The sequence below is a fragment of the Toxorhynchites rutilus genome, chromosome 3, assembly GCF_029784135.1.
Source record: "Toxorhynchites rutilus septentrionalis strain SRP chromosome 3, ASM2978413v1, whole genome shotgun sequence".
NCBI classification, from domain to species: Eukaryota; Metazoa; Arthropoda; class Insecta; order Diptera; family Culicidae; genus Toxorhynchites; species Toxorhynchites rutilus.
In genome coordinates this window covers 332,441,904-332,456,284 of record NC_073746.1, presented here as the reverse complement: position 1 = coordinate 332,456,284, position 14,381 = coordinate 332,441,904, and the positions used below count along the sequence as shown (strand labels likewise).

General features: G+C 35.4%; 1 protein-coding gene and 1 pseudogene across 2 annotated transcripts; both read left to right on the top strand.

Annotated features, from left to right (window-relative positions):
* Positions 1–10,675: 10,675 nt before the first annotated feature.
* Positions 10,676–11,776, top strand: LOC129778047 (UPF0687 protein C20orf27 homolog). Of its 2 annotated transcripts, none has more exons than XM_055784696.1 (2): positions 10,676–11,042; positions 11,107–11,776. In XM_055784696.1, the coding sequence occupies exon 2, from the start codon at positions 11,127–11,129 to the stop codon at positions 11,661–11,663; it is 537 nt and encodes a 178-aa protein (XP_055640671.1). In that variant the 5' UTR covers positions 10,676–11,042; positions 11,107–11,126; the 3' UTR covers positions 11,664–11,776. The 2 variants fall into 2 exon arrangements, with proteins under 2 accessions (XP_055640671.1, XP_055640670.1); XM_055784695.1 differs by having other exon boundaries at positions 10,679–11,038.
* Positions 11,777–12,974: 1,198 nt separating this feature from the next.
* On the top strand, positions 12,975–14,191 carry LOC129774602 (uncharacterized; annotated as a pseudogene).
* Positions 14,192–14,381: the final 190 nt, after the last annotated feature.

The following is a 14,381-nucleotide window of genomic DNA, read 5'->3' as shown; positions in this document are numbered from 1 at the left end:
CAATATCTTTCTCGAAACGTCTTGTCAGTTCTACTGGTATTGTTTTGATTCTTTTGTTGAGGTAAGTTATTTGTTTTTTCAATAAAACTTTTGATTTTTATTCGTTCTTTTTCAGTTAAGATAGCAACTAAATACGAGTTTGAGAGGAGATTGAACACAGATTATTAAATATTAATCAAGAAAATTAAGGCAGGAAGGTAAAAGATATAAGCAAATTCATTATTGAAACTGCTAACTGACAGTTTTTATAGGTAGAAAAGCCATAGAAGCCTAGCCCGCATAAATTGGGAAATTTTATCAAGAAACTAAACGTGAGTAGTTCATTATTTTCAAAGACCTGAAAACAAAAGAATTGTTAATATAAATGCCATATACGAAGTTCATTCCAACTCGACTGGACTTTGGCAGCAACATCTTAAACTGCAGTGAAACCTTGTGTATAGACATTGGTCATTCAAGCAACATTGCATACTTGAAATCATTAAAAAATTATACTACTTTTTGGAAAGGGTCAAAAAAATTTCTTAATTTTTTGCATAAATTTATAACTTAAAAACTGTAATACCTTCAAAATTCTGATCGAAGGATGGAATGAAGGAAATTGTTTAAATTTTCATAGAGAAATACCATTTTTTTTATTTTTTTCAAAAAAAAGTACGCTAAAGAATATTTTTTCAATTGAATTTTTTTTTCCAAAAACATATATTTTTCAACAAGTCACTCATGCATCGTTAGATGGGCACTTTTTCTAACAACACCTTTTTCATGTTTTTTGAAAAAAAAAACATAATTAAAAAAAATCCCAATTTTCTATAAAATTAAGATAGCCATATAGTGGATTCGACAATGTTTTAAATCTTATTAACTTTTGTCTTATTTGAACTTTTGTTGAACATGTGAACTTTCTATCTTTTATAGTTTCTGAAATATATGGCATGTTTGTATGGAGAATCAAAAAAAAAATTATGTTTCACTCTTAACATTTTTGTGTAAATAGAAAATCAATAGAAAAATGTTTGCAGAACATGTACATCGCTATAATCTATACATAAAAAATTTACGAGTTCAATATTAATAGTAATTCAAAAAATCATGAAAAAGTTGTTCCAAAAATTCTTTTTCCGCAAGAGCGCCCATCTTCCGATGTATGCTGAGATTTGTCGAATAAAAAATTGAAAAAACTATAAATTTCCAAAAAAAATTATCCATACACTATGAGACCTACAAAATGTTGGTTAAAGAATGAATTGTAGATAATTATTTGAGTTTTCATTAAATAATATCAAACAAATTTAAAAAATAAATAATTGAAATAAATAAATGAAATAATAAAAATAAATGAATATTAATTTTTCCTCTTTCCTTTTTTTTTTAGCTCTTTTATAGTCAACTTTTCGCTTTTTCATGTTTTTTTATTGAAAAATTACTATTAATTTCCAACTCGTAACAATTATATGTATAAACTATCGCGATGTACATGTTCAGGATTTTTTTTCCTATTTAGAAACATGTCAAGAACATGTCAAACGCAAAAATTTACACAAAAAGAGTAGAATATTATTTTTTGGGAGTTGGAGACTCCTGAAATATATATCAGAAACTATAAAAGATAGTAAGTTGTGGTCTTCGACAAAAAATCATATTTGAATAAGATCATCGTCGCGTCAAATGTCGAACGAATAATTTATTCAATGTTATTCATAGTGTTGCCACCTACAACAGTTTTAAATTACAATGCCCTCTTTCGAATCAGCATGATTAAAATCAGTTCTAAATTTTTGATAATTCAATGACAATCATTTTTCACGATTTTTTAATGACTTCAAGAAAACTTGTTACACTTTTACATACAATATTCATTTGATACGGAAAATTTGATTTTCAATCATTATTCCGTTCCTGAAGATGTGTTTATTTTTCCCGTCGCAGAGAAAACGTAATTTTATACACCGAAGAAGTGTGTTTCTAACGTTGCTAATTTGTTCTGCAGTTCTGCAGCATCTTATACTTTTGTTTTATACTTACCATTATAAAAATTAAATTCATTACTCGTGTAAAATTACATGTACTTTTTACTTTCCGTTTTATTTATTTTATTTCATGTAAAATTCAAAACTGTCAAATTCAGCTTCGATGTCCCGAATTGTATGGGAGAATAATTGACGTAACGTGATGTGACTTGACGTAAACGTGACGTGGATATTGTATGTGAATCGCACTTATATCGTTATTTTGACTTTAAATAAAATTAGGATTAGTTATATTTTTTTTCAAAGAAAACATGAAAAAACTGTTGATAGAAAAAAAACCTTTTACCTCTAAAAGTGCCCATCTTCTGATGCATGGGTGACTTATTAGAAATTGTAATGACTATTCACATAATTTTCTTGAGAATTTAAAAAAAATTGTTTTTCACAAAAACTCCTGGGACGAGTTGGCATGAAATTCGTCAATAGCAATAAAATCCGACAACGGACCTGATCACGAACGTCACTTCACTGTGAAAAAGCAAAGTATGTAGAATAGAAGGTATCTGCTTTGTTCAAGTAGTGGTAGGCAAAAAAAAGCAAAAATATTAATAAACCATCGATCGAATTCATGTTAATTCGAACATTTTTTTTTAAATTGTCACACAAGAACTGTCTCAAAATTTGTTTCGAAATAATGAGATATCAGTTTACTTAATTATTCTGAAAATTAAAAACAGTGAAGTAAAAAACATAAAAACAGTAAATAAACAGTATTATGAACATAATGCAAAAACCGGTGAACAAATGTGTGGAGAGTGTGCAGTGTCGTTCCCGGTAATTGGTAATATGATGAAAGATTAAGTCCCACACTGCTGATTTTTTGTCTTTCATTATAGCATCCATCAAGAGTCAACACGACGCTTTCATTGGTTTCGGTTCGGAGTGTTCAGCCGTAGTGAGCCCACTTGAAGGGACCAAAATGGCGTTTTTGGAAACGAGAAAAACTTTTCCTCCATCCCGGGTCATATTCCGAAGTGATTGCAAATTAATATTTTGCACTTTTACAAAAAGAAGTGGAGTAAAGTGAAAGTATAAAATTGGAATTGCGTGTGAAACTATTTGAATTATGTGCCAAATGTTATGCTACTATTCAAAATTATTCTGCTCCGGCATCGCGGGACATTTTGCTGAAGTAAAAAAACTGTTCAGTATGAAATCGAAAAAACATCACATAAAACCTTAAATAAATGCGGTAAACTATCGTGTTTATCGTCGGCTCGACTTGCGATTTTGTCACTTTTTATGGTTTTTAGAACTTTTAAAATCAAGAAATATTGTAAAAAGCTTCAGATATTCGAATAAATTGAGGAGTTCTTATTACTAACTACTTTGTGTGTGTAACACATGCTCTCTCCGTGTGTATACAAAGGAAATTTCCCTTACCTTCTATTCTACGTACTTTGGTGAAAACGAAGTAAAGTGTACATAACCTTGTATACAAATCATTTCGTTTTCATCGTGAAGTGACGTTCGTGATCAGGCCTAATGTTATACCTACCTGAGATATAGTGATCCTGAAAATTTTCATACTTACCTGAGACGTAGTTGACCTGAAAAATTGAAACTTACCTAATATAGCTTTCATTGTAATGACGACAATGAATCTAACGACAATGATCTACGTATTCTAGGGATATTTTTAACCTAGAATTGTAACAAAGTCATGAAATCGGAAACGGCGAAAAATTTCTCACAATGATCATATTAAGTTAGATTTACAGTGTACTATTACCACAATTACCAATCAGGTTTGAATCAAAAGCGTAAGCAAAAAACGCTTACTTTGGTGGAGAAAGTTAAAATCATCAAGGAGTTTGAGAAAGGGGGATGTACTCACGAATCGCTTGCTCAAAAATATGGCGTAGGATCATCATCCGTGTCGAGATTCATTCAACAAAAAGATGACCTACGAGCAAAGATGGAACAGTATAGAGAACACGGAGTTAACAGCAGGAAGACGATGAAAACGCAAAACTTCCCATTGATGGAAGAATCCGTATATGTGTGGATTTTGCAACAGCGAGAGGCCAACATAATCGTCACTTCCGAGGTTCTGCGGGTCAAAGCGGAGTTACTTTTCCGAAAAATCCAGAAACGTGGACATTATGTGAACCAAAAATTTTCATTCTCGGATGACTGGATGCGTAGATTCAAAGAACGATTCGGTCTGCATGTCAAGCGGGTTGCGGGAGAAAAAGCTTCTGCTGACGTGGATGCTTACATAAAATTTAAGGAAATATTAGCATCAAAAATAACAGAAACAGGACTTCAAAAGTCGCAAGTGTACAATGCAGACGAATCGGCAATTTTCGTAAAGCTGCTTGCGTCACGAAGTCTGGCACTTTCCAGCGAGAAAAATGAAACTAAATAAAATGCGATACACATTTATGCCATGTAGCAACATCGACGGTTCAAACAAATTAAAACTAATCGGAACGGCTGCAAAGCCACGATCATTTCCGACCAAAGAACTGCTCCCGGTGTCATATTACAATTCAAAAAAAGCATGGATGACGTGAGAGCTTTTCCGGGAGTGGTTCTTTAACGAATTTGTACCTGCAGTAAGAAAGTTTTCCGGCGAAAAGAGCTTAGAACCGAAGGCTCTCCTGGTACTGGACAACTGCACGGCCCACTATACAGGAGGAGACAATTTAATTTCTGATGATGAATTGATCAAGGTGAAAACCTAATTAATCAAAGTGAGAAACTTTACATTACCTCTTTTTCCATACAGCTGATTTATCTACCGCCGAATGTCACATCACAGTGTCAGCCAATGGACCAATCCGTTATCAATGCAATAAAAACCCGGTACAAGCGGAAACTCATGCTGAAACTGGTTCTTGAAATCGAAGAACTCAAGTTTGAGAACCGTCTCAAGAAGATATCTCTGATGCAAAGCATTGATTGGCTGTCTGCTGCTTGGGATGAAATTTCACCAAGCACAATCGAAAATTCCTGGAAAAAGCTCTTGGATCAGTTTCCAGGATATGCGTGGAGTTCTGATACACCAGATGAGTTTCAAGATGATACGAGAGCGCTTGTTGTTGCCATAGATACTCTAACTAACACAACTACAACCGACGAAGATATTAATTTATGGCTAAAAGATCAGGTTTACGATGGTGACAACAACCCAACTTGGCTCACCAGTGCGGTCTTTACGGATACGGAGATCATTGATTCCATTTTGCAAGAAAGCGTGACTCAAGAAAATGACTCTTTCACCGAAGATTCAACAGACAATATTTCCCTCGAGATGTCATCCGGAACTGTGAGTGACATTGCAGAAGAACCAACATTTTCTGATGCCATGAAGTCTATAGATTGCCTACTGAAATTTGTGAAGAACGATGCAGCAGACGTTAGCCGACTTAAAGTGTTGCGCACAAAACTTATTGACATGGAATGGCATAAAAAAGGCATGTGAGCAAGCTATTGTTGTGTTTTGTTATTTTTTATTCGATTTTTGAAATATATTGCTTTAAAATTCTTATTTAATGTAATAATGGTTATTTCTTCCTTTGAAGACGAGTCTGAATCGGTTAAAAATAAATTGCTTCGCTGGGTAACCAGGTAACCAGTAAGCACTAAAAAAGTGTCTCAAATCAGCACTGTATCCACATATTGAATACTGAATAAATGCTTATTACACTCTATAAACCAATATAGGGTGGATATAATGCTGGAAAGGCGAGATATAGGGCTCTTTAAATGCTTCAGTTACAGCCTTAAATAAGCATTACTAAAGCTTACTTACGGCTAACTGAGAACGTCACTTGTGATGGCAGCCTTCACTAAGCAGTTGTATTTGATTCGTTTTTTTCTAGGAAAAAGTCATCAAATCTATCGGGACTCGACAGAAAATTAAAATAAATAATCATGTATTTAATGGACCCACACAGATTTTATGGATGATATTGATATATCATTTATTTAGATTTACGGCGCACTGTTTGGAATGAGAAATAATTGTTATATGAAAATTACCCTACGAGGTTCGAACCGAGGTACTTCTGCAACATGTCTGTTTTTCTGTAATGTCTTTGCTATCTGGACCACTGTTGATACATATAAATGAATGGAAAATAGTCCTATTTCAATAACCGCGCTCAGATACCTGCTCAAAAAGATCATGTATGTGTAGGTCTGGAAAAAATGATAGCATTAAATGCGCTTATAGGGCTTCCATTAATGCCTATTTTCATATGTTTTATCCTAATGTTTGTTAGCATTATATGGTAGCACTAACTGCGCATATCTTATTCTTCTTTAATGGCGTTAACGTTCCCTGTGGAACTTTTGCCGTCTCAACGTGTTCATTAACTAGCGTCATTCATTAATACTTGGTTGAGATTTCGATGCCGAATAACACGCCTTAAATGTACTCTGTAGTGGCAAGCTCTAGAATACGCGTGACCACAGTGCAAGCCGGAAGAATTTTCTTTGACGAAAAATCCCCCGGCCAGAACGGGAATCGAACCCGAACACCCGGCATGATAGTGTGGGACGCTAACCACTCGGCCACGGGTGCACATGCGCATATAGGGCTTTCATTAATGTTTATTTTCATTAATCTTTATATGCATTAATTATGTTGATATAAGGCCTATAAGCATCAAAAAAGCAGATATACTGCCATTTGGTATTAGAGATGCTGAATTAGTGCTATAATAGAGCTATACGTTAATGCTTATGGTTACTTGGGTAATTTCAATTAAGTTTCCATTAGCGATACGGTTGTTTATGTTAACGTTTTATGTGGTTTTTCAACATCGGATTAAAATATTCTCCCCGATAATTTGGTAAACTAGAACGAATCAAGGCGTCCCTGAAACATCATTAGATCATTTTCTTTGGGTGTCACAATTCATCCAAATCACAATTAACATCAAACACATATTAAAACGACCGCTACTAAATATATCACTGAGCAGCAGCGGTGGTTCAAAACGGAGCAGATGTGTTCCACTGTTCGTATTGGTGTTTATTCGATTGACTCTTCAATCCCAACGAAAGTGCATTCCTATGCCTATCGATCGTAAAACCATTGGTATGTGCACATATACTATGCACATTCCGGACCTACTTATGATTCCCTCGAACTAAACGGGATCAAATCTGTCCTTTCGTTTTCCTTCTAGGTTAACTTGAAGAGTTTCTGGGAGCCGTTTATGCCAACTTTTTTTATAAATCTTCAGCTGGCCCACTTGATCTATCGCACAAATATTTTGCCAATGAAATTCATCTCGGACCATCGCCAAAAAGTTCATTCGCACCAAGCTCCGATTTTCTGCTTCTCGAATTAATCGATTACATTTTGTATGTTGAAATTTTATTCGATGGAAATAGATGAACAAAAGATAACCTTTTATGTCTTCATTACAAGAACTGAAAATGCAGTCGTATTGCAACTTGATATTAATAAATTGGACGATGGTCCGAAATTCCGAAAGCAGGATCGATGTTGGGCCGATATTCTGGAATATATTTTGACACTTGTATTTACTATTTATATATACTAGAATATACTGATTATTTCTCTCAGTGTATTGATGATCATAGATCCGTGATGCATTGGAGTACCCCTCACCAATGTTGTTGTTTACATTATATTTGACGTTTAACTGATTTTTAACTGGGCTATCGCCCAGTTAGCGAGCGCCCAGTTAAAAAGCCGCTCAGTTAAACAACGCCCAGTTAGCGAACGAGTGCTGTATATGATACCGGTAGGATACCGATAACCATACATTTAATACCGAATAGGGTGGCTCTATGCAGAAAAAAAGATCTGTATATTTTTTTTTTCAAAAATTTGACTTCATACCATACATATAACCTTAAATTTTGACCCCAATTCCCTATTTTTAATTGCGATTTTATTATTTTTGTGTCAAAAATATTCTAATAATTTAACCGTTGTTCGTTTTTTCAACAGAACGAATTCATTAAAGTTGTTCAATGACTGATGGCGTAACGCCCGCTTCATTGAACATCCATCTACAAATACACAAGTAATATCAATTGATCTAAAGCAGAGAGCATCTCCGACGAGCTGGAAGCCTTTTTAAATGAGCACAATGAGTTGTCGAAATTCTTCACATTCATTTGCTCGGATTACAAAATGACAATCACGCTATTGCCATCAACCCTGATGAAACATCAGCTGGAGAGCACGTGTGTAGATCCAAAGCACAAGCGCTGCTGGAATCATGAAAGCACGGTGACACGAGAAATTTAATGCGAAGAAAAAACAATAATCTGGAATTCATCGTTGACACACACCGTTCATACGACCCTCGCTATGTTCTTCTTCAATGGCACTAACGTTCCCAAGGTTTGCCTTTTCAACGTAGTACTACTTGCGTCATTTTTATTAGTAAATAGTTGAGATTTCTATGACGAACAATACGCCTTGAATGTATTCTGGAGTGGCAAGCTCAAGAATACGCGTGACTGCAGTGCAAGTCAGAAGGGTTTCTTTAACGAAAAATCTCTTGCATAAACATTAGACCAACGAGACCCCGTCACAGATACTTAATTCATTATGAACATCATTTCTCATTTTGATTTAATATTTATGAACATACGACGAAACAAACAGAGGGCGCGCTCGAAGGATTTTTATGTTTATCATATGGTGATTTGACATGGTCAAGAAACGCCAATTCAAGATATCGTAAGCTATGCCAACAATTCATGGTCGACATATACGCAAAGGTAGAGATTGAACGACTGCAATTCTTACTACACAATCAACAAAAGCGGTGCGAGGAATAATACATTCACTTGCGAGACACTATCATGAGCAACGCCGACACAGCTTTAGTTATAGCCAGGCCAAAGTGCAATACATTGTCATGACATTGCGCGTGTGTTCAAACACAAAATGAAGTTCGATCGTATTCGTCCCCACATATTGTTGGTTGTATTCTGTTGAATGGAAAAAGCGCAATTTTGCATTCTGTTCCAGCTCAAGTCCAATCGAGTTGAGCAAATGTGACAACCTTGCCACGCAATTCGACGTAAACAACATTGGTCTCCATGTTCCATTTCTATGAAGCAAAAATAGTAATGGTTTTTCGGGTGGAATAAACACGCAAAATTTAGCATTCAAACACATTCAAAACAAATTTAGCATCCAAACGAAATCGAATAATAATTTTCATTCAAATTTCAACAATTTAGAATTATTTCCGGAATTATACCAATCAGATAGAGAGTAAATTGAACCACAAATACGGATGACTTATTTTGACCATTGTTTCGCGACAAGGCGAACGAATTTAAGAGTGTAAATCCGATTTCGATCGAAATGTAAAATCCGATCACTCATATGCATATATGAATGTTGAGTTCTACAAATCGGGGAAGAGTAATAAAAACATCCATGAATAGAGGAAGCTATATGGCTTTAGATTACCGATGTGAATACTCCTCGATTGAATGACAACGATAAAATAACGCGATTCCAAACAGGCCGATTAATTTGAACGTTTTCCAATTTATGAACGAGACCAAGCTGTTATAAACTAAGCCATGTTGAAAATCACATGCACGTACTTTCTAACAAGGAGACAGCAATAAATATTGATTTTTTATATTTCATTTTTTCTACTTTACGACAAACTTATATTACTTTTTTCAGTTGACGTTTAACTTTTAAGAGATCAAACATGTCAGTTACGTTAATGAAATACACCAAGAAACATCATATAACCTTTCGTTCAAATCATTTAATTTGTTTTTTTATCGGTCACATTCGATTTATTTTAAAGATCGTAAAAATATTCAAACACACTTACAATACATTAGTGTGTTTTATTCAACACCCAAAATATTCACTAGAAATAATTTATTTGGCAGAACAACGTTTGCCTGGTCAGCTAGTAATTATATAGATTGCTAAACTGTTTTTCTTAATACCGCATAACTAAGTGGCAAATTACTCAACCTTACCTTATTATATACCCAAGAGTTGAGAATTATCAGGTAACTGCCATTTAATTAGTTCTGAATGCAGAAACTCCCATTCGAATTACATTTCATAAACATACCTAAATAACCTAGAATTCAAGACCAGGAAAATATCATAATCTCCCGCGAAATTTCATAGGCAACTAGATCAGTTGAACTACGCTAGATTGAACAAAAATATTTATTCAAAGCGGTAAAGAATCAGCAAAAGTAAGTTAAATTTGTTTTAAATGCTCGTGAAATAATGTTTCTCATTATATCTAGGATTTTGTAATTAACTACATTCTGCTGGAATAAATTCACAAAATCAACGATTCGTTTTTTTTATCGCCCAACACTTGCAATGATGAATAACAAATTTCGAAATAATAAATCTTCCAAACTTCGTGAAAGTAGAGGTTCTCAACCCCGCACTTATAAAAACTAACGAGATTAGTAAAACTTAACTTAACTTAACAATTTATATTTTCCCGATAATGTCAATAAGGGCTGGCGACAAGCCAAGTAATCCAAATTGGCGCTGCCGGCGCCAAGCAAATCAATTTTTACGAAACGGGCGGACGGAAAATGTTGAATGCAATTAGTGACGCCATCATCTTTACGTTTACCAATGCAAGCGACTTTGCATATTTTCCCATCCTATAATATGTCTTTACCTTGAGTACAAATGCGAAAATCCAGAAAAGGAGAAGTCAGAAAAAGCATCCAACAAGCAAACAAAAGTGAGAGAAATGATTTTATCTCTTGACACATTTTGTAAATTTTATATAGACGGAACACCAATTGTAATGAAATCATAATTGGGATAAAGAGCGCCATTTAGTTGACTGCCATTTGTCTATCGTCTATATCGCATGTTTACCGCTCTCCGATAATGGTGTTCAAACCGAGTTGAAATAGAAATGCAAGCTATTTATTTATTAGAAAGTTCTTAAAATAGTTTTATAAAACAGAGTTAACAAGCAAGTTCCACTGTTTTAATATTGACTAAAACTGTTCAATATTGCCAACTTTGTTTATTGTAACGAAAGGTATGTGAGTAGCTTACTTGATTGATATAAAATTAGATTGTCATGGTTTAATCATGTGATATTTTCAGAGTTATTTGAACGCATAAAAATGGAGGAAGCACATCATCACGTTCATTTCGACGCAACTGTGATAAATGACGAACTTCATGATAACACCATTATCTATGAAGTTGCGAACGCTGGTAGTCTAATTACGGTTCAATTAGGATTCTTACAGATAAACCATAAATATCGTCTTGAGCTCAATATTCCTGCGTATGCTTTAGTGCAATCCGGTTTCAATGTTGGCAAAAATACAAGTTTTGAGGTTGAAGACTCTCAACTGCTGAACCTAAATTGTAAACTAATTGAGTTTACTACTCAACCGATTAAAACCGTGGATGGTAAAGATCATTACTCTGCAACGGTAGAATTTTTCACCCACAAAGAAAAACTACTGAAAGAGCATTTAACAATATGTGGAAAGGAAGACTCTAGCATTAAGCTTCAGATAGTATTTGTAGCACGTGTTCTTGGAAAAGGCAAAGGGACACCCATGCTTCGAGACGGCATCCATTTGATTCACGTTGAAGATGACGATGAATCCGAACTCTCTGATTGGCAGGGATTTCCCAAAACGGAATAGACTAGATATAGATACGTTTAATAAATATATATTGTCTTTTCTAGCTTTGCTTTGCATTTTTAAATGTACTCTAGTGTCGAATTTATAGATGTGAAATAAATTTTTTAATCTTGCATCGCAAATTTGAAATGTACAAGATTAGTTTTTATTGTTAAGTTTAAACTGGTAAATTTATTTTTCATATATTTTTTATAATGATGAATAATTTGCGTTATTGTTAGAACGTTGATATAAATAGCACATTATTTTCAAATATGAAATATTCATGCATTGATTAAACTTGTCGGTCACAAAGGTCACGTATATTGTATGAAGTGTATCGTTGTACGAGTTATCAACTAAAGCATTTGTTTTGTCGTGCAGACAAATGTGAGTGTTAAAATTAAAACTGAATTTTTTATGCCTTTTTATTGATATCTACGCGCATGCTTCAGTTATGCTAAGCTTGTCTCATGAACAAGCTTTCGTAAAGATATATTTGTGAGAAGGTATACTATTCTCAGTGTGAGTAGTGCGCAGCAGGGCTGTTCTTTTTATTGGTGTTCATCAACACTTCGAACAATTGAAATTCTCTGTTATTAAATAAATTATTGATCAACTACTTATCATTTTTTTTCTTTGTTGAAGCACTGAAAACACAATGAGGCGCTAAAACTATAAAACAAAATGAGTTGCAATACAACCATATTGTCAGTATTGTTAAAACTTCCCCTTGACACTACTGAATCGGAAATTCGGTAGGCAGCGTCATTCCTGAGATCTATGGGGATTTGAAACCCCCCCTTTTTGAACATGTCGAAAAAAGGTACTTTAGATTTTCTTCGTTTTTTTTGTCATGAACCAGACCAATTGGCTTTAGAATTTAGTAGGTCTGTTCAGGACAACCCTCCTTCGAATGTTAATTCGGAAAAATGAAATTTCAGTTGGGTCGGTTTTTGCACCAGTAGGCCGATCCGACCGAACTGTCGGCTGAAAAAAAGTCTGTAGTGTGTGGGGCTCTAAACGTTCCAAATATGTTGGATCTTGTTTGACCCTGGGACGTTTGACCCGTTTGACCCGTTTGACCCATTCACGCGAGGGAAACGATTCTGAAGGGCAATATTTACAAACAATCAACAAATGTGTGGGTAATGGCAGAATTATATGCAATCAGCTGTTATCTCAAATCAAGATGGTAGAATTGACAGGTGGCTCGTAATTGTCACTATCTACAGAAGACGTCTGAGGTTGATGGAACGGTAGAACGGTAGATAACTTGGTATATGATTTTTGTTTAGCGAAATCAGTTTAAGATTAAATGCAATCTAATAATTCAACGGTGGATGGAAGAACACCAAATTCGTTATTCGAAAAAACCGTGCCGAGCCGGGAGTGTGCGAGGTGGAAGCTCTCGACATTCTCAACGCTGGCGAGTTCCGTGGATTCTGGATTAAGTGGCTTGATGATGTGAGTTACCTCTCAACAACAAATATAATAGCAAAATGACTTATTTTTTACCTCTCATCTTTCTAGGTCATCACCGTCTGTATAGAAGGAGCTGTGACAGCTTTTCTATGTTACGAGAACCCTGATCCATTTCCAATCAATCGGTGTTTGCACCGGTTGGGGTGCCACTGGCTCGTGGATTATACTGAAGAACGAAGAAAAGTCATCAACACATATTTTAACAACCTTTTTTTAATTGGTAGCGCTCGCCATTAAGGCACAGTCATTCCGGGAAAGTTGATCGCCTCCCATGGAATGTGTCACGTTCCATGGGGTGATGCTGAGAATACAATTGCCGAATATGAAGTTCTTTGTGATGCAACTGGTACCTTGTTTCGGCAAGCGGAAGTAACGTCCCTCCGAATGCTATTCCGGTAGGAGAATGTGAGGACGGAGAGCCACTGTTCGTCGGTCGTGTATCGCACGAGAGAACTCGGTGAAGTGCAGCCGTCACATGGCACTTGCTACGTTCCATACGGCGGAAAGGAACTGGCATTCGACGATTATGATTGTCATATTATTAAAATTAGCTATTAAACACAGAACGATTCGTCATTCGGTACAAGTCACCACTGCAGCCTACAAAATACGTTTGTCCGGAGAAATTTCGTTGGCGAAAAAGCTTCAAAGTGTTTTAGTGTTGCTTAGATGCTACTGGGTTGACACCAACCCAAGACGGTGCAACAGCACACACTTCAAGAGCATCGATGGCGAGGGTACACTTTCAAGAGCGCATTATCTCACTTAGAGGCGATTTGGAATGGCCGGCACGCCCTCCCGATCTGTCCCCTTGTGATTTTTTTCTATGGGGTTTTTTGAAATCCCGTGTTTATGTGAACCGTCCAAGAACCCTACAAGATTTGAAGACCAACATCCAAGAAGAAATTGCCAACATAACACCTGCTATGCTAACAAGAGTCATGACAAACGCCAGAAATCGGTTTACGCAATGTATGGAGAATGGGGGACGTCACCTAGCAGATTTGATCTTCAAAACAATGTAAATAAAAACTTTAGGCATTTAAAAAATTAATAAATATTTTCCGAAGCATACAATAGTTTTTATTGAGTTTTGAAAAAAGGAAGTTATGCTGCCGCTTAAACTGATTTCGCCAAACAAAAATCATATTCCAAGTTATCTACATGCTACAACTTTGAGATCATTGCTGTCCAGCTTGAGTTGCAATCAGCTGCGTTTTTGTTTTCCTTCTTCGAGGAATTGAAACATAACCA

Bases quoted from the DNA above. Each gene is read 5' to 3' on its own strand.
- LOC129778047 (XM_055784696.1), top strand. From the start codon at position 11,127: ATGGAGGAAGCACATCATCACGTTCATTTCGACGCAACTGTGATAAAT.